A 26,573-nucleotide genomic window follows, 5' to 3' on the forward strand; every position below is an offset into this window, starting at 1 on the left:
AGTTTGATCTTTGCATCATTGTCAATGCTATTTCACATGGAGTGGTCATTGACAAACTTGCAAAGTGGCTTGGGTAGAATCATAATCAGGTAGCTATTGAACTGGTTAAGAAAATGTTCTTAGATTTGGTCAGTAAATAGTGTGAGGACAAGGCTTTGCTTACGTAGACATTCCCCACAAGCTTGACTGTGGATCGGATTTTTTTTCCCCCCTAACAAATGGTTTCATGAGAGAATGCAAAGCGTATTCATGGGGATTGAGGCAGAGTCAGCTTTGTTAGAGCCTCTTTGCCAGAATTTCTGAAAAGAAGATTGAGAACGCAAAGTGATTTTAACTAATTAAAATTATGATCTAAATTAATTGGGAAGGAATTGCTGCGTGATTAATGCTAAAAAATATGTGTAAGGAAACAAAAAGAAACTTATTAAATCCCATACATGCAAAATGTGAAAATAAAGCTGCTCTGTGCACATCAGTATCAACTACTTTCCCTGCCTCATATTGCATCTCTACCCTGCAGCCACACTTCCTGTTATAAGAGAAAGACATGAGGCATATCTGAGCTGACCTTGGCACCAACATATATCAACAATGTCATTTGATTACCAAGAAGGGAAAGCCATTTTATATATTCAGTGAAGTGGTGTTATATTTAGGTCTCAGTCACTGAAAGACCATAAAGAGGGAGATCTGGGCTGGGTGCATTGGCTCACGCCTGTAATCCCAGCAGTTTGGGAGTGTGAGGCGGGCGGATCACGAGGTCAGGAGTTCGAGACCAGCCTGGCCAACATGGTGAAACCCCGTCTCTACTAAAAATACAAAAATTAGCTGGGTGTGGTGGCAGGTGCCCATAGTCCCAGCTACTTGGGAGGCTGAGGCAGGAGATTTGCTTGAAACTGGGAGGCGGAGGTTGCAGTGAGCTGAGGTGGTGCCACTGCACTCCAGCCTGGGTGACAGATCAAGACTCCATCTCGGAAAAAAGAAAGAGAAGGAGATCTGATAATTACACAGTAGCCCACATATAGGGGAAGGTGGTTGATCAACTCAAAAGAGAGTGAAGGATATACAGTTTTTACAAGAATATGTTTAATTTCCCTTAAATTATTTTTCTAATCAAGGATATCACATAACTAACACATTCCACCTACTTTTGTTGCCAAATGCAATTTTTTCACTTCTCTTAATAAAAATACTTCAGAAGACCCCATTTGACTGATACCCTGAGAAAAGTAATGTTCATCTTTTATATGCCAAGATAAATTCTAAATGGATAATAATGACCAAGGGTGTTTGTTATTAGCAAGTGTTTCATTCTTGAGAAACTAATAATAACTGGTAATTATATAGTGCTTACTATGTGCTGTGCCACACACTCTCCTAATTGCTTCATGTATATCATGTCATTCTCGTAACACTCTGTCAGGAAGGGACTATTACTATTTGCATTTTAGAGATGAGAAAACTTAGGTCAAGAGTACTGGTATATGCCTGTCTCTCAACTTTTGATAAAGCCAAGAGAATCAGGATTGTCAGTAATTGTCAATAATGCATCATTCCACTTACGTTGTGTTGTGTAAATAGTCATATTCAGAGGCTGTGTTTGGGCATCCATCTCTCCTCTTCTACAGGACTGCTTTAGATATTTAGAACTACTGTGAGCTGACAGTTCCCCTGCACAGGGAAAGTAGTATATAGTTTGGTAGTTCCTGTATCTCAGTAAAATATAATAATTTTAACCTCATAAAATGTATATTACCAGATAAGTGAAAAAAATTGAATGATTCATGAGGTCAGGAGTTCGAGACCAGCCTGACCAACATGGTGAAACCCCGTCTCTACTAAAAATACAAAAATTAGCAGAGCATGGTGGCAGGTGCATGTAATCCCACAGCTACTCAGGGAGCTGAGGCAGGAGAATCGCTTGAACTCAGAGGTGGAGGTTGCAGTGAGCCGAGATCACGCCACTGTACTCCAGCCTGGGCGACAGAGCGAGACTCTGTCTCAACAAAAAAAAAAAAAAAAAAAGAAAAAAGAAAAAAGGAATGATTGTTCTAAAAGTTTTTAAAAGTAAACATCCTTAAAAGAATTTACTCCACATTTTCTAATTTTGCATAACTTCTGGGGATAATGTAATCTCAGATTTATTTATAATAAGAATTTGCTTTAGATGTTTTTCTGGCTGCGATATTAAAATTAAATAGCAAAAGAGCCCTGCTAAATATTTCATCTTAAAGATACAATTGATTATAATTGTTTTATTTTAAAAGCCTTATTTAATTAGCAAAAAATAGTAAGGATAATTAATTGTTATTGATTTAAGAATATCTTGAGGAAAATGGGATGACCATGATATTTAAAATAAATAAAGTATTGGTAACCACAAAGTTCTCTTTTAATGAAGGATTATTTAGATGCTAAATAACTTTTTACAATTTAGATATGTATCATATATAAATTTAATTTTCTCACTTTGTAAGATAATATAGTTTATCAAATGTATGTCTTTTTTGAAAAAAAATGAACAAAACTTTTATACTACCTTGCAAAAAGAGCCTTAATCATTTAAGAAACAAAATTAAATATAAGGATTATATATGTATCATCAATATCGTGTGCAGTGGTATATAATTATTAATGTTCTTTAGATTTTAATGTTTTATCTCTTACAATAGTTTTGCCAGTGGTACCTTATTGGTGACTAACACATTCTAAGTGTCTTTCTAACACATAACTGCTTTTGGTTTTTCTTTTCCATTTTCCTACTAGGAGGTATCTGCAGGCTCGTATGTGGCAGAAGGTAATTTTAAATAACGAGAAGATAGTGGACAGGAGAAATACATGGAAACTTTTGTTGAGGATTACTCATTGCTATTTAAGGAACTGCTTTTATTCCTGGTCTTTCACTTCTTATTTGTACAGCGCTTATTCTAGATTTATGCCATTAACAAATATTATTTGACATATTTCTAGAAAAATGTTAAGCAGATATCCACAAAGTGTTTTTAAAAGCACGTTTTAATTATTGATTTTTATTTTCATTAGATATTTGTTTGTATTAAAATCTCTAATCTTTTGAAATTTATATGTAAGGATCACAATACCAGCAGTTAGGCTAAATCATTGGTATTTTCAACATGGTCAGCCTTGAATTGTCTCTTGAGTACATTAGGTATGACTTAAGCAAAATTAAAATTATTGGCCAATAGAGTTTTTTCACATGAAATAAAATAGTGTTATTCCCAACTTTTCCTGTTTGTACTTTGGAACTGTAGACTTAGGGGCCTTGGGGACCCACTTAATTTGACATCTTTGGCACATTGAACCAGAACCTGGCTTGGAAAGATACAAAAACTACTTTGGCAAATGATCTGTCAAGTGACCCATGAACAAAAGCGAGATTGGGTTGCCCTTTGAAATAAACCTATTTGAATTTTATTATCTCCACAGCACCTTGTGTCTCTAATCTTGTGAAAGGTTAGTATTCTATCCATCAGCACCTTGTGTCTCTAATCTTGTGAAAGGTTAGTATTCTATCCATCAGAGCAAGATTAGAGTGCTGGTTGATGTCTGCTCTTGATGATAACTGAATGCAGCAGTTGGCGCTGGAAGAGGGAGATTCATTACCATCAGCAGCTCAAAACAGGGGAGAGATGGGCACGGAGGGAGTCACATTTACAGCAGAAGCTACCTATTCCCAGGTCAAGGTATTTAAAAGAGAACAAAACAAAACCAGAAAACAAAAGACTGCTGTTTGGGCAAAGCTTTGCTGAGATTTTTAAATAAGTTCCCTCCCCAAAAGCAGAGCTGTATTAAGGCTATATTTTGCAGAAATTACCAATTTTTAATATTCAGATACCTTCTTGTAAACCATGCTGATTGCTGATGGGTGGCTTTTACGACACACATCAGAGGAAAAAAATAAGAATATTATATCACTATATAACATACGACTAATAACAACAAAAAATATAAAACATCCACTAAAGTGTGAAATAATAAGCCTGTGGCATGAATACTTCTTTTTGAAAATTACTGAATTCTGAACTGAATGTCCTTTTGGGGGGACTTTTGTGAATGATCTGTATAATTCAGAAATTGAAATATAAACAATTTGAAATTTGTAAAATATGTAACTGTATCAAAGTAAGCATATTCTTATCTAGAATTTAATATAATTTTAACATGATGAAAAACAACCTGCATACATTCAACCCTGTACAATTTCAAATAGGTACTAGCAGTCACTAATTCATATTTTATCAAATGATTAAAGATGATCGTTTTTTGTTTCTTGCATTCCAAATGACAATGTTATGAAAGTAAAATAGCCTTCCAAGGACATGAAATTAATGAATTTGACATTTTTGTTTGAGGGTATCCTGTGAATAACTGACAAAATAAATTTAATCAATGTTAACCAAATTAGATTGACATTAAATTTATTCATTTTCATTTAGGTCTTACACAATAATACTTTGTCTCATTATGTAACTACATCAGGATATCTATTGTTTGTTTATTCATCAAAAGTATATTCATTACCTTTGAATTAAGACATCTGTGATGCCATATGAGCCTGATGTTATTTTCCTGTTGATAGATTTAAAGACTAAAATGATTTCTAAGACATGGCTTGGGGAGCTGAGCCATCTCTAACTCCTGACATCAATAAGCACCAAGTGTATGGTAAGGGGCGAAGGTGGTAAAAAGGTGTCTTAACTTTCTTTACTTTGGTTATTGTTTTCAAATTGTTTGTAGAAACATTTATTGAATTACACAGTTAATCATCTTATTCATCAAATCCCCACCAAAGGCTCTGTAGAGAAAATGAGCAACAACTATCAATTCATACAGTCATTTAAATCTAAGATTGATTTTTTTTCTTTAGTTTGGTCTGACATCTATAATAATGAACAGTGAAATTTTATTGTCTCCTGATTACATCAATTTGGGAAATCCTTTCTCTGCCAAGAAATAGATGGAAATTATCTGTATTTTAAAAAGCATTCATTAGAATACCAAAACTGCAGATGATCATATTATCAATTAATAATTACCTAACCATGCTGGGGACTATTATTTTATAGCCAGCACGCTGTGCTTTAGAGATTACTACTTACTTCTTTTGTTTATTAAACCCTTTTTACTAGTCAGCATTAATTCACTATATTTAGAGTGGAGACCCAAATTCTATTCCATGCTACGTTTTTGTTACATTCTGTGATTTTGAGTAAATTACTTGTTTACCTTCTGCCCTCTTTATGCTTTTTTTTTTTCCAGCTTGATTCTTGGATTCTCCATGGTAGATTTATTAGACAAAATACTTCCTATATTTTTAGGTCTTTTAAGTTAAAATAATATTTGTTTTTTTTTCAACTATGAAAATAATTTATAGCCATCTACTTAAATTTTCCATGCCTCTGTTTCCTCAGATATTAATTTTGGAAAATTAGACAATGTACAGAGGAAAAAAACCCCCACAAACTGTATTCTTCAACCAACTGTAAATCGTTATTATATATTTTCTTTGGATTTTTCTTAATAGGCATATTCACAAATTATTTACAAAACTGAGATTGTACTGGATATATACTTTTATGTCTTTTATTTCTATCTTAGCATACTATTATGGTATTATATTTTATATTAAAGGTGGATTTCATTTAAATCTGGTGAAGCTTATGTTTCAGGTACCTTCCCATTAATAGACACTTTCGAAGGCTCTGTACCTAATTGTGCCTACTCATAATTGTGTATAATATTTGTTAAAGGGAGTCCTGTAAATTGCATCAGCATCAATCCTCATGGAATCTGGGTCTATCACTGTAGGCACTAAACCTGGAGGAAGGCTGCCTGGGTTTGGAATCCCAGCTCCATCACCTTGGAAGTTACTTAAATTTGCTGTGCCTCTGTTTCCCTAAATGTAAGATGTTGATGATAATAATAACTATCTCATAGGATTGTTGACAACATGAAATCAGTTAATATAAGAATCCCTTGGAATAGTAGCTGACTGATAGTATTTGGTGTTAGCTTTTAAATATTCTTTAAAAATAATTATAAACATAACTTAATATTTTGCAGTGTAGATTTATCCTTCTTGTGAGAGTTTCAAATCCTTTCTCATTTTAGCTGATATAAATAATAATGGGATGGATATCTTTGTACACAGATCTTTGACCTTACCTTTGTAATTGAACTATTTCCTTTTATTAGTGTTATTTTCTACTGAAGCATCTTTCATGTCACTATTTATTTAAAAAAGACTTTCATAATAAATATCAAAGAAGTTAAAACTTATATTTTAAAAAATATAAATAGTTTAGACTGGGTGCAGTGGCTCACGCCTGTAATCCTAGCACTCTGAGAGACTGAGGTAGGTAAATGGCTTGAGCTCAGGAGTTCCAGATCAGCCTGGGCAACATGGCAAAACACCATCTCTGCAAAAAATACAAAAATTAGCCCAGTGTGGTGGCGTGCACCTGTAGTCCCAGCTATCCAGGAGGCTGAGGTGGGAGGATCCTGGGAGTCCCTGGAGGGGGAGGTTGCAGAGCTGAGATGGTGCCACTGCACTTCAGCCTGGGTGACAGAGTGAGACCCTGTGTCAAAAAATAATATATATATAAATTTATAAAAATTGTACCTATAATATCTATATATATAACTTATTAATTATACCTATATCTATAATACATAAATATAAGTATATATAAAATAAAAATATAAATTTTATACTTATATAATATATTGTAGATATATTTTTATACAGTATATATAATTTTATGTTAATGTAAATCATATATTTATTATATATGTATATATTATATATAATAATTTTTATATATATACACACATAGTTTAAAACAACTCAGAAATGAAGGTGGGATATATTAGAATATACAAAAATATTACTTTTCAATTTCTTTTTTTAAACTCTCATAATGTTCTACTTACATTTGCTCTTATTTAGACGTCTGTGGAACAAGGTAAATTTTTTTATTCTGTGAATTTTCACATTTTTCAGTATTGACAGTTTTTGATGGACCAGAAAGATATAACCTAAAAACTTAGCTTGATGTAATATTTTCACTAAATTTTTATATATAATTATGCTTTTACAACTCAGCATTTCTCAATACCTTCAGTTTTTGTTGTCTATGTTACGTGCTTAAATGCACCCTAGGTGGGCCGTGACTGACATTCCTTTTCCCCTGGTCATTAATTAGCTGGGGGAGTATCAAGCCCTGTTCTTTCCTCTTCCCATGCTATACCCGTCCTTCCCGCATCGTGGGACAAGCCCGTTGTCCTGTAATTGATGTAGGCAGAGGGAGAGTTGAGAGAGAGTGCTGGGTGCTGATAAATGGAAAAGAAATGGAGGAGAAAGGAAAAGATACCAGCACAGTCTTGTCCTCAGAAGCACTGCTCGTGTTCCTCACATACTCTTGATACTCTTTCATCAATGAAACTCTCTCTTCTCAAGATGCAAATACTGGCTGTCTACAGGGAGTAAAGAGAGAAGGGAAAGGAAATGAAGGAAAGAATAGAATTGGGGGGTTTCATGATGTATAATATGGCTCCATCCCCATTTCTCCTTCCACTGTCCATGGAACCACCATCATACATCAACTAAAATGAAAGCGTTGGAGAACAAAGAGCTGCAGTGATTCTCAATCTTGGCTGCACACTGGGATCACCTGGGGAGCTTGAAGATATACTGGTACCTGGATCCCACTCCCAGAGAAAATGAATGCAGCCTGGGCATCAAGATTTTTAAAAGTGATTTTTAAAAGTGATTTTCACCCTGGGTTGAAAACCACTGAACTATGTGAAGAAGGAAGGAAAAAGTAAACTCCATTTGGCTGTTCCTCTTTAGTCTCCTTAGAGCCTACACAATCTTTTGTTCCAATAGCCCCAGGTCCTTATCACTGGCTTTTAGCAAAAAAGTAGCTTTGGGTCCACATCCCAGATTTGATCCTTGGTGGTTTGTTCTTGGAGTTTTTCCATCTTCTAGTCCAACAAATGTTTAGGTGAAGAAGGAACGGGAGCTGGGGAAAAAACTGGGTTTGTGAACAGATTAATATATATTGTTAATACTACCATCATGATTTGGAAACCTAATTGCCTCTTACAGTTGAGAATAAAAAAGCTGGAAATTATTTTAAGTTACCGTTAATACAGTTATATACTTTAGGTGCATAAAGGGTTAAACAGGCATCCCACACTGTGGTTAAAGTCATTTCTGAAAGAAAAATGGAAGCAGATTTGCGGGCCAGGCCCAGAGGCCGTTTTCTTTAGGCCAATGCTAGGAAACTGCAATGATGAAAGTGAACTGCGAAAGCATCTCAGCTTTTAATTTTATATTCAGAGCTTAGAGTGAGATAGAAATGCAGTCCATAGGCTCAAAGCAGTTGTTTGCTTTTAGCAGCAACCATCAGCACATTTCAGACTTAATTCATGATTCTGGGAATTAATAGTTTATCTATACCACCGTGAGAACGTAAATGGCCTAATCAGTCTTTCTTGCTTTAAAAGATATCTTTGGGAGAAATAACCTACCAAGAAATAAAACATTTATCAGTCTAATGTGTAAAGGATCACTAAGTATAGAAAAAGTTTAACCTTGTGAAATGTGGATTCAAGTCAACATTTCTACAAACTGCTTTATTGCTTCAAATCTCCCTATGTCAAATAGTTACATAGTGCTGCTTTTTGGGAAACTTTCATTTTTGCAACTGAACTACACACTTGATTCTGAAAAATCCGGCATTTAGTCTTCAGCTGACTTTAATGGAATTAAATTGAAGTACTTTGGTGCAAGGTATTGATTATTTTTAATAAACATTCATGGTTGTATACTGATGACTTTTCATTAAAAATTTCTTCATGGAAAAGCTTATTAGATTAGACACATTGGAAAAACATAAACTGGTGATGTACAATTGACCTGAATAATGCATTAAAATGCATTATTATATTCTTGATTTACTTGACTTATTGAATAGGAGTATTGCCCTAGAACTCTTGTTTCTACTTATATATAATTTAAGTAAATTTAATTTTTAATGTTTAAGAGTTTCCAATACACATTGAGAGTAATATAATACAAAGTGATCCTTGGATTAAATATTGTGGACATTTTTTGAATTATGTATTATAGTATTCTTAACAGCCAATATACTTATGATTTTCTGAAAATAATTCTCCTTGTTTTGTGATGAATATTTTGTTGCAGGTCCTTTGATAGTTTTTATAAGATGTTAAAACATAGTTTAAATTTCTATTTTTATTAATTGTCATGAATGGAAAGTTAAAAAAAAAAAAGGAAATTGTAATAGCAATAGTTTTTCTTAACCCAGTATCAAAGGAGGTTTTTTTTTTTAATTCTTTTTCATCTCTATACTCTTTTAAATGTCAGAGTTACTGTGAGATTTTTTTAAGTCTCCTGGGACTCATTAGACTACAGCCTTAGAAAAATTTAGGAGTGTCTCACTTTAAAATCACTAAATTCACCTGAATCCTCCAAATCATTTACATGATTTAAGGAGTCACTTTTAGATTTTAGCTACCGTGCAAAGGAATATAAAGAGATGAGTGCATTGTGGAGTTTTCAGAGCACATTTTAACATATGAAAATAATGAAAGAAAAGGAACTTTTATTCTACTGTTTATGAGAGAGTTGGCAGACTAATAATTAAACTGTCTTCTTGACTACAAGAATTTAAAGGCATGATATGTTTTGTTGGATTAATTTATCTTTGAGTGTCTCACTTAAGATTTTGACCTGCCATGCTAAGGATTGGCAAAATTTTTTGGTAAAGGACTAGATATTAAATACTTTTGTCATTTTATACCACATAAAATCTCTGTGATATATCATCTTTTGTTGTTGGTTTTCTTCTTTGTTTGTATTCAAACAGAAAAATGTGAAAACCATTCTTGGCTCACAGGACTTACAATAGGTTGCTGACTAGAAGCAACCCCTTCTTGAAACTGTTATGGTATTTCGTAAAGTATGTCCTCTGAAACACTTGTTTTCAAGTTATTTAATAATGTTATAGGGATAAGGGTCCTGAAGAGGAAATAGGCCTGAAAAATACTCATATAGGAAAGGTAAGCAGATTCTCTGCTGGGGATGTTCAGTACTAGAAGCATTGTCCTGGGTGCTGAACCTCTCCTGGGGCCTGGGATGCACAGTTCAGGTGCACAGTCTCTTCCTGGGCTGATCAAATGTACCTCGAGAAGCACAAATTTAGGACATCGGGATTTTTAAGTGTTGCAATTATAATCATTTGCAACCACAGTACTCAACTGTAAATAACATCCTGTATTAGAACTCCATTTTGGAAGAGGAAACATATCTTTTCTGTATTATATTTGGACAATCACATCTCACAGTAGATGTACTACGTGATCAGCTTTTTTTGTTCTTCCTCAGTTTCTCTAACTTGTCTTTCCATTGAGATTGCTGAACAAAGGCAGGGCCCCCTGTCTATGAGTCTCCTTGGTTGAAACAAATAACATTAATAGCTCTTATTTTAAGGACACTCATTTCCTTAAAGGATAACTATTATAGAGAATTTTAACAAAATGTTAAGACTTACAACTGAATTATTTATTTAAGTATATTATCTAATATGAAAATATGATTTCTATGTAATTTGTCAGGGATATGTGAATGTATTCACATATATGTATAATTGTTGTATGTATATACATATATACATAATAATATGTATACACATAATATGATATACATAAAATACATATTTTACTTAAAATATATAATACGATATACATAAAATTATTTACACAATATTGTCTATATATCCAAATATACACATATTTGTATATACATATATGTATATACATATTATGAATTATGATTTACACAATATTTTCTATGTGTACAAATATCATAAAATGAGGCACCATTTTGGTCAAACATTTTAACTATCCTTTTCTATGCCAGTCACTGTTCTATATACTGTACTGATAATCCCAGGTTCTGTGTTTGATTTTCTTCTAGCAGAAGTCCCCCCTTTTAGGAAAATATACCAATCCCAGAGGTTTGAGCATGCTGTCCAGGCTCAGTTATCTGCATTAACTACTTAATATTAATGGGACAATAATCACACATGAAAATTATTATTATTATTTTATTACACTTTACGTTCTGGGGTACATGTGCAGAATATGCACGTTTGTTACATAGGTATACATGTGCGTTGGTGGTTTCCTGCACCCATCAACCCATCACCTACATTAGGTATTTCTCCTAGTGCTATCCCTCCCCTAGACCCCCATCCCCCGACAAGCCCCAGTGTGTGATGTTCCTCTCCCTGTGTCCATGTGTTCTCATTGTACAACTCCCACTTATGAGTGTGAACATGCAGTGTTTGGTTTTCTGTTCTTGTGTTAGTTTGCTGAGAATGATGGTTTCCAGTTTCAGCCATGTCCTGCAAAGAACATGAACTCATCCTTTTTTATGGATGCATAGTATTCCATGGTTTATAAGTGCCACATTTTCTTTATTATCATTATTATTATTATTATTATTATTATTATTATTATTATTTTCTTTGAGATGGAGTCTCGCTCTGTCACCCAGGCTGGAGTGCAGTGGCACGATCTCGGCTGCCTGCAACTTCTGCCTCCTGAGTTCAAGCAATTCTCTCGCTTCAGCCTCCTGAGGAGCTGGGACTACAGGTGCCCGCCACCACGCCTGGCTAATTTTTTTTATTTTTAGTAGAGACAGGGTTTCACCATGTTAGCCAGGACGGTCTCGATCTCCTGGCCTCATGATCCGCCCACCTTGGCCTGTCAAAGTGCTGGGATTACAGACGTGAGCCACCATGCCTGGCCGAAAAATTATTTTTATAAATAATTTAGATATGACTTTAGAATGCATTTTGCAATTTATATTTAAATATGAATTTATCCACTGTCCTAAGAGTTTATAATGCTTCCCATTAATTATTCATATCATGGTCTGAAAATTTGACTTAGGATAGACTACAAAGCCACCCTGCTGTCTTGTTCTTTCCTAGAACTATTTCTTGTCTATCATCGTTTTGGATCTCTGGGTTGCATTCTGGTTCTATTGATCTAGGGCAACTCACTTAACATTTTGAGCCTCAGCTTTCTTATCTGCAGACTAGATAAAATAATAACTGATTGCCATGCAAGTATGTAAAGCCTGTAATAAAATATCTGATGCCCATTAGAAGTCAGGCAACATCTTAGGTACTATCTCTACTTTTACTTGAAATTAGCATCATTCACTGTTTCAAATCCACTTTTGTCTCCAGTTAAAGTGTTGTATCTTTACTTTTCTCCTAAAATATAACAAAGACAAATGGAAATGATGAAGGTGTTCTATTGCCATATTACTGGCATTTTTAATTAGTTTGTGTATATGGAGGGGAGGGACATTTACTTGAGGGTTAAAAATTTGGTTCTAATAACCTCTCAAACAGGAAAGATGTGGATTCTTACTACGAAATCACTTTGAAATTATATAGGCTTTTGTTAAGTCCTAGGAATAATTAGTTGAGTAAATAATAATATTTATAATAAACTTAATTTATAAAAACATACACCTACACACATTCAGAGCAAAGGAAAGTGTGAATTATGAGATGCAGAAGTGGCAAATCCCAAAGGAATTATTGCTTAAAGCAATATTGTCTTTTAATAATCATAGATTTTTATTTCTCCCTTTTAAAATAAACTGTAATTTAAAAAATATCTTTATATAATTTCAACCTCAAAATCTAAAAAATACATTCAAAGAATCTGCTTTTTACAGAAAAAAAAATGCAAGTGATGTTTAAGAAAAAAGTGCTGAGACAATGTAATATCTTTTGGAAATAGTTCTTTTCCTTTTTCCCTTATATAACTGTTTTTTAAAAAACTGTATGAATGAGGAAATAAAGGATGCCATGGTCTTGCTTATTAAAAACAACACTTGAGCAAAGCTTCAATGTGAGTTTATTCAATACAGCAGATGACTTATTGAGTGGAAGAAGGCTTTATGTGTGAGACTGCAATGTGTGAGACTCAAAAGTGGTTTGGGAATTAACTCTAATGTAGCATGCTGGGCATTGCTTAAATGTAGTATGTGAGTGAAAGTGAGTGCAATCAGCTTGGTGAGATAATGCACTATAAAGTCATGTCCCAGCAGGGACACAACAGCAGAAGCAATCATTAAGCCAGGCAAAGAATGGCTCAGGACAGGCAGAGTTTGGAGAGAAAGTCAAGCTCTGGCAGAGCGATATTGATAGGCAACATTTTTTTTTTAAACAAAGGCACAATATTTTATGCGTAGGTACACATGAGCTTGGAGCATGGGGGGTTATACATGAATATTTATATGTGCATAAATGTATAAGAATTTGCAAGATGATAAGAGGGCAAATCAGTTATGTCCTGCTCTAAGATGTGGTTTTTGGGATCTTTCTTTCTCTGAGGCGGGCCCACAAAATCATCACTATCAAAAAGAAGTCCAGAACCAATGGAGTCAGGATGTATTTCACTGGATGGTCATGTTCATCCATCGATCTATTCATTTATTCACTATTCATCACTTTTTAAGGCACTATCATGTGACAGGCACCATACATGGAAATGGCAGTATTGACTACCAAGAATCTTACTGTGAATACAACCTGTATTTCAGTTCCTTCCATTTAAGACACAGCACCTTAAATTTGTATTACAAACAAATCATGGGGTTGATGAGATGAGGTTTAGAAATAGGCTGGCCTTTTCTCTGAATATTTTTAATGTTCTATTAGTAGACCTTGGAATCTATCAGTAGAAGGGTGGCTCTCAGCAGGTGGGGGTAAGGAAGGGAGTGAGAGTGGTCTTGTCCCCAGAAGGACATTTGATAATGTTTGATGACATTTTGGCTGTGACTACTGAGAGAAGGATGCGCCACTGGCATCTAAAAGGTAGAGGCCAGGCATGCTACTTAATAATTTACAATATACAGCACAGTGCTCCCCAAACCCCTGCCCAAAGAAAGAATTATCCAGCTCAAAATGTGCACAGTGCTGAAGTTGACACCTGAGATAGGCTAGGGTCATCTACTGCTCAATAGCACACAAGCTACAGCTTGCAAAGGACACCGCCTCATGTGACAAGGACAGACGTCCTGAGCAATGTCCATCTTTACTCTACTTACTTTCAAGGTCCCAGCCTCTGGGAAGTGGGAAGAGATAGGCCATTTGGGACCATGTTTTCCCTCCCTCACAGTCTAATGCAGAAGAGGATAAATGGCACTGTGGGTCTCCCTTCATTAACGTTCCTCATTAACTCAGCATTTTCCTGCAGATTATATCAGGCTGTTAAATAAGCAAGATGCCTTTTGAAAGGAGAAATGATCTCAAAAGATATATCTGAAAGCTGACTCATGTGTGTGGAATGAGAAAGAATACTCCTCATTTCACCTCCAGAAAGGCAGGAGGGAAGGCAGGCTGGTAAGTTTATGGAGTGTCTGTGGATCACAACCCTTATAGGATGTCAGCTTTCATCTTTTTTTTTTAATTTTATTATTTTCTTTTTTTTTTTTTTTTTTTTTTTTTGAGATGGATCTTGCTCTGTCCCCCAGGCTGAAGTGCAGCAGCAGGATCTCGGCTCACTGCAACCTCCGCTTCCTGGGTTCAAGTGACTCTCTTGCCTCAGCCTCCTGAGTAGCTGGGACTACAGGTGCCTGCCACCATGCCCGGCTAATTTTGTATTTTTAGTAGAGACGGGGTTTCACCATGTTGTCCAGGCTGGTCTCGAACTCCTGACTTCAGGTGATCTGCCCACCTTGGCCTCCCAAAGTGCTCAGATTACAGGCATGAGCCACTGCACCCGGCCAGATGTGAGCTTTCAGAACCAGTTTATCCTCCATGACAGCGCCTCCTATGGAACATTCCTTACCCACAGCTTGGCTGGGCTGACCAAACTGATTTAGCCTACTGTTGTTGAGGAAGAGTAGAAACAGAGAGATTAGCAGAGAACTACACAAACATACACAACTGCATACACATGTGTGTATTTCTGGGTTTAAGGAAGGAAACAGCATACCTGCTTCCCACAGTAGGACAAGTGCTATAATCTCGACTGACTAATGACCAAAGCTTTTCGCTCCTTGGGTTCCGAAAGGATATAGATTCACATCACCATGCTGTAACATTCATTTTAAACAAGTTTTTAATAGGAAATGTCTCTGAGAGCATGAAAAAAATAGGAAAAGGATGTTATTTAGTACTTAATCCAATCCTGTACCTAATCCAGCACAGAACATGTTTATCTATGTAGTGTTAACAAGACATTTCTGAGTTGAATGGGAAAAGCTTTTGCTGTGTGATGTATACTGAAGAGAGCCTCTTGTCTGCCTTTTTCCTCTTTCTGTGCTTCCCCTTGTCCCTGTGTGCCATCTTACCTTTCAGTCCATTTATTTGGAGGCTTCATTTGAAGCCTTTCTCAGTTATCCTTAGGGCACCTCTTGGCTCCTTGGGGTTGGTTTCTTCCCCTTAAGAAGTCTCTCCAAGTGATCAGGCCACATCACACAGACTTTCTTTTTGCTTTTGCCGCAGTGGTGGTTTTTATCTGCAAGACTGTTCTCCCACTTGAGACAATCTGCCCTGAAGCAAACAGATGTTTGCATTGAGATCTCCCCTCTAGATGAATAAAATCATCCCAGAGGCTAATGCTGGCTAGGAAAGGTTTTTTGTGCACCTATGAAGCGTAACTGAGCCCTAAGCAACCACTTTTGATGTATATTTTGTGATTGGGGAAGAAGAAAAAATCAAATAGCATTTCTTTCTGCCAAACTGTTTTTGGCAGATAAAAATTTTTGTTGACTGAAGACTTTATCCAATGTGTGCTTTGCCCTCTTCCATTAAAAAGAGTTCAGTTGAGATTGCTTTTTCTTATGTTGTCCTTGAATTTTGTTCTCTCTGATGTTGCTTGCATATGATACTTCATCAGTAAAATGGATCACATAACTGTCTTCTAAATCTCCATCTTGTTTGGTTTGCTGAGAAGCAGTTTTCATCCAAGCATAAAGTAATTTGTTCAAAGAGTCAGACTTCAAAAGGTGGAAGTCTACAGTCATGGTGAAAATGAAATGAGTACCCTTATTTTTGGAGGACATTAGCTTTGCCTCAGTACCTTGGATCTCCATTATTCATAAGATCTTAGATCAATGTGCCTTGAGGTAGCAACATTTGTCATAATTGGCTGATACATTAGCGTCTTTCAATACCCAATATTAACTTTGACTATGAGATCAGTAAACCATTTAATGATTTTTAACAAGAAATAATAATAACTTGACTTTGAGGATCAGTGAAGCTAATAGAAAACTTTTGAGACGATGACATACTCTTAGACAACAATGTAAGCTTGGAACTTAAGGAAATGTTTCTTGAGCCATATTTATTGAAATGTGATAACTTGGTTTCTATACTTAATCACAAATACTAATTTAAACTTAAGAAAAACAAACCACAAGACATAGTGAGTGGGCAGTCTTGTTTGAACCATTCACTTTCAAAGTAGCATAGCTCAATATTCAGAGTCCTCATACCAGGAGAAGAAAAAATAAAAAAAAAACCTAAGGAGGTGTTACCTTCAGTAAAAGAGAAAATGACATTTTTATTCCTAAGACAAACATTTATTTCTCAAGACTTTGGAGAACAATGAGTATCAGAGATTTTTTTTCCTTCTCTTTCCCTTTTTTTTAAAGCTCTTTGCAAATCCAGACCACACTATTGATTACTGACTATTCATTGCTGAAGGCAGTACTCTGTATTCAATAAATTAAGCTTTAATTCATAAGTCCAACAAAATAATTGACCTCAAAAAGAAGATAAATGAATAGGCTGTCCAGAGCTCATGATTAGAATCCACTTTCCAGTCTCATTATATTAGTATTTTTCAGTTCAGTGATTTTCCCATTCTTTTTTATCTTCTTTCACAATCTGTTATACCTTCCACCCTGTTCCTGTATCAAGGCCAAGCTACTTTCATTCTTGGTTTCCAGATCGGAAGGTTTAACTTATGATATTCTCATACTTTTATATTAATAATTTAATATAGTTTCCATTTTAGGACAAACTAGATAACTAGCATTTTTGAAAAAAAGTATGAAATTCTCTTGATTTCCTAAAATCATAAGCAACATCAGCATACAGCATATATAAATATTTTGATAAATTTATGCTTCTCAATTTTGCAAATTTCGCCCTGTCTGCTTCAATAGTCATTTTCTTTACCGAATCCTTAAAGATTCAGAGAGATTTAATAATATTTAACTTTATTTTACATTTAGTAAAAATAAAAACCATTTGGTGACCTGGACAAAATTACACAGTATTTATAATCCCACAGTTTTTGCTGCCACTGTAGCAACAGAATGTCTATTTAAAAAAAAAAAATTCATAGAAAGGAAGTAAACAAATGAAAAGTACTTTCATTGCTGCTTTGGTCTGATTTGAAAACAAATATAAAACAGTTATCATTATCATAGACACCATTTAATTATCAAGACAATGGTTTGATTGTATATTAATCAGAACTGAAGTGGCTAAACCAAGCACTTCTTCAGCCAACTTCTAAGAATGCAGAAGTAGCTTCCTTGGAATTAATGGAGAGGTGTTCATCACTATTTCCTTTCTGTGTCTTAGCAGAGAATATCCAGAACCCCAGAAAGGAGAAGAGTCATTTTTAAAAATTCCTGGAGCTTTTGAAGTATGCAGGACTTGATTTGTCCCTGCATTTCTGAGAAGGGGCATAATTTCAGGGAATAAACAGGGACTATGAAGAGATAAAGCAGAAACATTTTACTCTTGGGAACTTAGATTGATAACCTCAGAAGCATTATCCTTCCTTAGCTCTTTCCCCACCCCAATTTATAATCTCTAAATGAGATAAAACTTGAACTTGCTCTACCCAAGCTTATTTGTGCAAAAGGATAGGTGCCCTATACACACGAAGTGTGTCTTAAGGGAGCCTAGCATGAGGGCCAGTGAGGCTAATGATACCCAATGGCTTTAATTTCTGTCTTATTTTTTTGCATCCTATAAGGGATCCCAGTAACACTCAAGTGCTGTTGCAAAGTGGAAGATTTGAATTATTGGTGTGCGCTTTTTCATTTAGAACCTCCTAACCAGAAAGTCCAATTGTCAATATTTTATTCAAGTTCTATAACATGATGGTTTATATTTGTAATGATAATCCAAGATACTCTAAGTCTTTCTGACTCATTATGGCCACCTAAATTATGCTCATTATAGCTTTATTATGAAGTGAATTTAATTGCATTATGAATATCTGAACATTGCTAATTGATTGCTATATATAGAAACTAGAAAGAGTCTAAAATATGACATTAATTTGAACATCTCATTTATGGACTATTTCAAATAAAAGCAATTTAATGGAATTTAGTGTTAGGACAAATTTATAAACAAACGGAAGCAAATGTTTTTATCATTATGTAAACAACAATACTTTGCACGTTATATTTGCAATATATTTTGATTTGAGTTTGTATCAAACCATAGGATTATTTAAAATTTAACAAGAAATGATTAAAGAATTGAGCTATTTTGGAGGAGGATTACATGGCAGATTCCTAATGTTAATGGAAATCATGGGGTATTCTGTTTTGAGTTGTACAAGGTCATAGATGTAGGTCAAATCCCATTTAAAATATGTTTTTTATCTGTCCATTAACACCTTAATCACAGGATATGTTTTTCCATGAAAATGTCAATTAAAAGCAGTTGTATTTAAGGTAAGTAGGTGCCTTGGGCTTTCTAGATTTCATTAATTTATGACTTCTTTCTGTTTTATCTGCAGAATTTTTCCGAGAACTCCTGGAGAATGCCGAAAAGTCACTAAATGATATGTTTGTACGGACCTATGGCATGCTGTACATGCAGAATTCAGAAGTCTTCCAGGACCTCTTCACAGAGCTGAAAAGGTACTACACTGGGGGTAATGTGAATCTGGAGGAAATGCTCAATGACTTTTGGGCTCGGCTCCTGGAACGGATGTTTCAGCTGATAAACCCTCAGTATCACTTCAGTGAAGACTACCTGGAATGTGTGAGCAAATACACTGACCAGCTCAAGCCATTTGGAGACGTGCCCCGGAAACTGAAGATTCAGGTTACTCGCGCCTTCATTGCTGCCAGGACCTTTGTCCAGGGGCTGACTGTGGGCAGAGAAGTTGCAAACCGAGTTTCCAAGGTAATTGAAAACGTGCTTTCTTTCTCATTGGTGTTCCTTGTTTACTCTGTTTTTAAAACCAATGTTTACCAAAAAAAAAAAAAAAAAAAATCAAGGTAAAAATTCTTAATTGGGGTCCTTGTTCTTAGAGAAATCAGTTAAATATCAAAGCATAATTCTGGCTTTGTTTTCCTTGCATTGTGTGAGAGAGAACAGGATTTTAAGCCATTCTATGTGGTTTGAAAATTAATGTTAATACTTGTCAGCAGTATAGCAGAGAAGATTTTAGTACCAATGGTGCAAAAGCAGGCAGGTTGCAGCTATGATCATTTGATATTTCTGATCAGGGTTTTAAGGATGATAAATGCTCATGAAAGAATCCATTCAGAGGTTATAATCCTCTAGGGAGTCAAGATGACAGTCTTTGTGGGCCTGCGAGTGGAGACAAGTTATTGTTCAGGACATCGGCACCTGGCATTTCTCCTTTTTCAACACGTGTCAATGTGGCCAAATTCCTTCATGTTAAAAGAAGAGCCCTTTGCTGACACCTGTGTTACTGGATTAGGAAGGACTAATGAATACCAAGTATAGATTATCCTAGAGAAATTCTTTTGTTACCCCTTATCTTTGTAATGTCATACCATGCATTGCCTTGGGCTTATGAATAAGATCGATCATTAATCTACTTTTGGGCCTTTCTTGAGGATAACATCTCTATAGCTTGGATATAAGGGATAATTCTACATTCCACTACTTAAACATTGAATATTTCCTGTGTAGAGGATATCTGCTTTTGTTTAAGTTCTTTCTTGACATTTAAGGCACTTGTGAGGTCAGTCCTACAAATAAAATGAAAGATAATTACTTAAAGAAGTAAACTTAAAAATAATACATAACAGGAATCTGGTATTATGTTACTCCAAGAAGGTATATTTGTATAAGGATTATTCCCAAACACTACTTTTCTATTGGAGGGCCATGCCAAAAAGCCACAGTATTTTTCATAACTATTGGTACTGTCCTGCAATGCTTCTTTTTTTTTTTTTTTTGACACTTTGGTCTCCTCAATATTTACATCCTAGCATAAAGATTGTGTGTACCCTTACAAATGTTTCTCTATTGCACTGTCAGTAAAATCCGTAATAGCCCATTTTAAATTGTTAATTTCCTAAATGTTTATTTGAGCATACAGAAGGATTATTTCTAGGAAGGTGCTGAAGGAAATAATTACAAGGGCTTATTTATCAATATAAAGGGCATATTATTCTAATGTTTAAAATAATATCTTTGCCAGGCGCAGTGGCTCACGTCTGTAATCCCAGCACTTTGGGAGGTCGAGGTGGGCGGATCTTGAGGGCAGGAGATCGAGACCATCCTGGCTAACATGGTGAAACCCCATCTTTACTAAAAATACGAAAAATTAGCCAAGCGTGGTGGTGGGCGCCTGTAGTCCCAGCTACTCGGGAGGCTGAGGCAGGACAATGGCGTGAATCTGGGAGGCGGGGCTTGCAGTGAGCCGAGATTGAGCCACTGCACTCCAGCCTGGGTGACAGAGCGAGACCCCAACTCAAAAAAAAAAAAAAAAATATATATATATATATATATATAATGTCTTTACATTGAATCTCAACAATGTTTTAGATACCAGAGAAACTAGAGCCCCAAAAATGAATTTATAAGGAATTAGCTAGGTAGAATAGCAAGAGGAAATATCATCACCTGAGGACTGTCAGTAAAATATGAATAAGTATAGAAAATAAATATGCATTCCATATTTTCTTGAGTAGATGCATTTTGTTGTAAAATAAGTATAAATTAATTTAGTAAGTTAAACTCAATAATAGGATTAGTCACAGAGGTTGCAAGCTGAAGCTTTTGATTTTGTTGAAGGATAAACATGTAGCCAGCCTTTGAGAAATATGAATTAAGAAATTCAAAGTATGGATGGATATATTCCTGATTATGTGTATTTATTTTAATTGCGTGTTAATAATGTTTAGATGTGTGTATTATGATCTGGCAAGTTTCCAGTGAGATAACAGAATATTTTCTAGCAAAGTGTCTACAAAGCCATGAGGGAGGCTGCTGCTGGCTCTCCCTCCAGTTTTTCAGCGAGTGGCATTCACAACTGCCCAGAGATGGTGTCTCTCCTTGGTCACTCTCTGAATGTCTCAACTGAGGTCTTTGTTGACCAAAGTCTAACACGCTCTTCCTTCTGGTGAAGGATGACCTCATGAGCCAACCGTCAGTAGAGTATGACCTTTTTCTCTAGAAGTGGTGAGAAATGTATTTTCCAACACTGTATTCTCTCTCCCACTGATCTCTTTAGGACCACCATTCTTTTGCAGAACAATTGCTGTGGGCATGGAATATAGTTTGTAGGTCATTTAACCATGGAAAGTTAACTGTTCCTTGCAGATATTGGCTTGTTTGACCTGAGTTTCATCATCATCCCTAATCAGTTAAAATTATAAGCCCCATCCTGACATTTGGGCACTGTCTTTTGGAGATGGGTAGAGAGATAGAAAGATGGATGGATGGATGGATGGATGGGTAGATAGATAGATGAGAGAGAGAGAGAGAGAGAGAGAGAGAGAAAGAGAGAGAGAGAGAGAGATGGTATATGTATATATAGCCTTGGTTTGAAAGAAGCTGAGCAATGTTTTTGTGAATAATTCGTCTCAGGAATTTAAGTATTTTACCAATGAACTTCCTCACCTAATGATTACAAGATGGTCTAGAGCTGACTAAACTAGCAATTTGTGATCTACTGGTACTATGATGATTTTCAGCACCCAAGGTATTTTTGTAATAAGAATAAAATATCACAAGACTAAATACATTAAGAAGAGAAGCAAGAATTGTGTTTGAGGTTTAAGCCCTTCATAAACCTGAAGCCTCTTTATGGTCTATTAATTGAGTGATTTAGAGTTGGAGAAATGATGACAGAAGAGTTAGAAAACTCAAAGCAAAATTCCCAAATGGAGATCAACAAACTAGCTTATCTCCTGCATCCTGATTTGAGTGATTTTTTTTTCTTTTCAGTTTCTCTCTGCATTTATGGTGACTTCTTAATCTTGAAAGACATCATGAATATCTTCTAATTAATTGCTTTGACTGGAAAATTTACCTCTTTGGCAGAACACAGCAGTTTGACACAAATGTTTTGACATAATGTTCAGAACATTATTGGGAAATTTCTTACCAGAAAAATGGAGGTCTAAATTGTAAGCATCAACAGAATTATTTTTAAAACTTCTGCTTGCCATCTTATCGATACAAACAGTCTTTTTCTAGCCTTCAGATGGGGCCAGTTTATTTTAAGTAACTATAATTCTAGGTCTGACTCTTAGAAGCACTATGTGATTCTTAGTGAATATCTGTGGTCAGCCAGCCAGGATTCATTTTCTGTGTGAATGACCATTTTGAGCATGTCAAGTGTTGGTGAGAGGTGGAATATCAGGAACCTCCATGCATTGCTGGTGGAATTATCAATTGATATGCTCACTTTAGATAATAATCTGAAAATACCTGTATTGTTGAAGATGTACCTATTCCAAAACTTCAATTTCATCCGGATAAACTGTTACACGTGCATACAATTAGACGTGTAGAAGAGTGTTTGTAGCAGGATCTTTTACAATGACTTAGAAAGTAGAAATGTCACAAATGGCCCGTCTGCCTAAATGGTGATCTCTTCACATCATGAAATTTTCCAGAGCATAGAAAGTGCTCATAAATGAATCACAGAAACCTCATTGTGAGTGATAAACATCAAATCATCTAAAATACATACATTTGTATGAAATTCAAAAATGTAAAACTAAGCAATACATTGTTTAGGAATAAAAATATATGTAGTAAAACTCCAAAGAAATTTCAAAGAATGATACAAAAAATCAGGTGGTGCTCACCTCTGGAGATGCAGTTTAGAGGTAAGATGAAGGAGGGATACATAGAGATTTCTAAGTTATCAATAACATACTATTTCTTAAGCCAGGTGCCTGAGGGGTATGTGTGTGTGTGTGTGTGTGTGTGTGTGTGTGTGTGTGTGTGTGTGCGCATGCATGTATGTGCAAGCATGCATACATGAATGTCTTGTGTAAAGCTTTTTTAATGAAATAAATTAAGATGTAGAAAGACTTTACCATTGTCCATCTCTGTTTCTATCTGTGTAACTACAATTGAGTCCCTGAGCTACCCTCAGTTGTTTGTAGTACTAACTACTGTTCGTGGACCTGCTAGCAAGTCAGTTTCCATGTTCCATATTGTGCTAAGTGATGTCAGAAAGGCATGGAAGGAAGAGCTCTAAAATGAAGAAAAAAATGAATTTTGATAATGTGGTCACCTTGACAGAATGGATTCAGACTATTTTTTAGCACTGTCCCTTTATTAAAATACCACCGTCATTCCCTTATCTTCCACCACTAGTGAGTGGAAACATGGATACCAGCCGTCACTCTGAAGGCTTGTCAGACATTGTGAGGAAGAAAGAGGGCTTCATAAAGAGATATTAACAGATTGTCTGCTTAAACCTGTCTTTATTAATTATAAAGGCAAATGTGGAAATGACTATAGTGTCTTCACTAGTCCATCATGATGCCATTTACACTAAGAAGACATGACTTTAAAGTGACTTCTGGCATGGCATGGTGTCTCATACTTGTAATTCTAGCACTTGAGGAGGCCGAGGCAGGTAGACAGCTTGAGCTCAAGAGTTCAAGACTCAGCCTGGGCAACATGGTAAAATCCCATCTCTACAAAAAATACAAAAATTAGCCAGGCATGGTGGCATGCACCTGTAGTTCCAGCTATTTGAGAGGCTGCAGTGGGAGAGTGGCTTGAGCCCAGGAGGTGGAGGTTGTAGTGAGCTGAGATCGTGCCACTGCACTTCAGCCTGGGCAACAGAGCCAGACCCTGTCTCAAAAAAAAGTGACTTCTGGCCGGGCGCAGGGCTCACACCTGTAATTTGAGCACTTTGGGAGGCCGAGACAGGCAGATTACCTGAGGTCAGGAGTTCGAGACCAGCCTGACCAACATGGAGAAACCCTGTCTCTACTAAAAATACAAAATTAGCCAGGTGTGGTGGCACATGCCTGTAATCCCAGCTACTTGGGAGGCTGAAGCAGAAGAATCGCTTGAACCCGGGAGGCAGAGGTTGCAGTGAGCCAAGATCATGCCATTGCACTCCAGCCTGGCCAACAAGAGCAAAACTCCTTCTAAAAAAATAAATAAATAAATTTAAAAACTTTTAAAAAGTGATTTCTATGAGTAAACACTGTAAACTGTGTCAAGAGCAATCATTTCAACTTTGCAAGTCATCTCATTGATTTATTACAGACAAATGGGGGAGGTAGTAGAGCTGGGATCCATATAACTTGAACTATTGACAAATACTGTCATCTATCTCTCTATCCATCTCTCTAGCAAAGATCTTTCTTCCTGTGGGTCATGACTTTGAAAAGAAAGTCTGACTTTTAGTCTTTAGTAAAACCGGAATATTTTCATCAACACATACCCACCTATGTCTGCTGCATAGACTGATGTTTTTGCTCGAAGAGCCTCTTAAGTGGCTCATTCCCAACTAAACAGCTTTGCATTAACGTGTGCCTAGAAAGCAACAGACAAAGTCAACTTTCAATAAATGTGGTTGATGCACTATAAGGAAAAATGTTATTACCAAATTTAATGAAATAGAGGCTATCAAATGCCTCTGTTTAAAGTATTCTCTGATCACAATGGAAAACCATTCTGAAGAATTTACCATGGATTCAATTTACAAGAAAAATTGTATTCTATTTAGCTGTTTGCTTTTGAGAAAGAACTGAGAATACAAAGATCACCTGTTGTCATTATCACCTGAGTTACTGGTTTTGTTCCTTCTGTGGTGGTTTTTGGATTGGAGTTAATTTTTGGGGGGGCATTCCAGAAATGAACACAGTCACAAAAAGGCCTTAGGTGAATGAAAGTTTTCTTATAGTTCATTTGTGATTAGTGTATTCACTCCTGTAACTGATTATTATTCAATGTAGATTACTTCAATAATATACAGTGTTATGAATAATTGGCAAGCCTTTTGAAATTATCAATGATGTTTCTATGCTTACAACTTTTAAATCAGCGTAATAATCTGTGACTGCTATCTTAGGATGGTATTTCGAGTATTGTATTTAGAAAGTACTTTGCACTTGATAAATAATTTCACAATAAAAATAGTAAGAAATTGATATTGGGACTAGGAACCATAATAACAAAAATAGATTATTAAGATAAATCATTAAAAATGCATGAATCTTACCATGGTTCAGATACTGTGCTAAGCACTAGAAATTACAAGAATATAAGAAAGTCCAGGTGTCAGTAGAAGAAAAGAACATTTTCCCCTCTAGAACAGCATATGGAATGTATCACAGTTGAGTCTCCAGTAGTAAGAAAGTTCCACTTTGATTAAAACAATTTGATTGTATTGATTGAAACAATTTAAATTTTTCTCATTAATTTTAAGTAATCTTGCAAAATGTATAGCCTAGGTGTATAAATATGGAAGATTGTTAAAAAGAGAGTATAAACCAAGGAAAATGAAGCTATGTATTTCCAATGAATTAAAGGCTATTTGTGTAATCTTGTTTTTTTGTAGCTTGTGTATGTTTCCAGTAACCTATGTCTGAATTATATTACTTTATGGTAAAATTATACTATGTATAGGAAGTCAATTAAAACAACCACCTGTCTCTCCACTGAATCCACTGATTTTGAAGTTTTATTCATATTGAAAGAAGTTACGGATTCCATAACCCTATCTAAATGTACCATGGCTAGAAAAACTTGTTTGGAACCACAGTCCTAATAACTATATTGTACCTATTGAATATAAACTTCTGTCTTCTACAATCTGAGATAGGTGGTTATGATAATCCAACCTTCATCTGACCCAAATGTTAACTCCTGTAAAAAAAGAGCCACTATAGAGATTTAGCTCAGCCCTGATCAGTAAACATTTGTTCTTTGTATTTTGTATGTCAAGTACTGTTGGTTAACTTCCTGAGATATGAAGACTAAGCAGGTTACAGCATTTGCAAGTAATAATTAGGAAGAGTGAAACAGAAGCAAATAATGCCAATATATAATGAATACATATTCATTTATGTATATGAACATTATTTATGTAATGAACATTTATTATGCAATAAATGATTTGGGAACTGAGAGGAGAGGCACCTAGCTTAATTTGGTAGGAGGGGTCACAAGTACACTTTCCTTGAACCATGTGTTAAGGGTTGCATATGTGTTGGGCAGGTGATGAGGGCACCTAGCATAGTGAAGGACATTTTAGGCAGAGGCAGT

The 26,573-nt window shown here is 35.5% G+C and overlaps 1 protein-coding gene across 7 annotated transcripts in view; it reads left to right on the forward strand.

The window, feature by feature from the left end:
- The window catches only part of GPC6 (glypican 6), a 1,198,922-nt gene that overhangs the window by 585,011 nt on the left and 587,338 nt on the right, over window positions 1-26,573 (forward strand). For all 7 annotated transcript variants that reach the window (XM_063714643.1, NM_001131444.1, XM_063714644.1 and 4 more), the window contains 1 exon segment: window positions 18,859-19,250. In XM_063714643.1, coding sequence (XP_063570713.1) covers window positions 18,859-19,250 — 392 coding nt within the window.

This window comes from Pongo abelii, chromosome 14 (assembly GCF_028885655.2).
Source record: "Pongo abelii isolate AG06213 chromosome 14, NHGRI_mPonAbe1-v2.0_pri, whole genome shotgun sequence".
In the NCBI taxonomy this organism is placed as follows: domain Eukaryota; kingdom Metazoa; phylum Chordata; class Mammalia; order Primates; family Hominidae; genus Pongo; species Pongo abelii.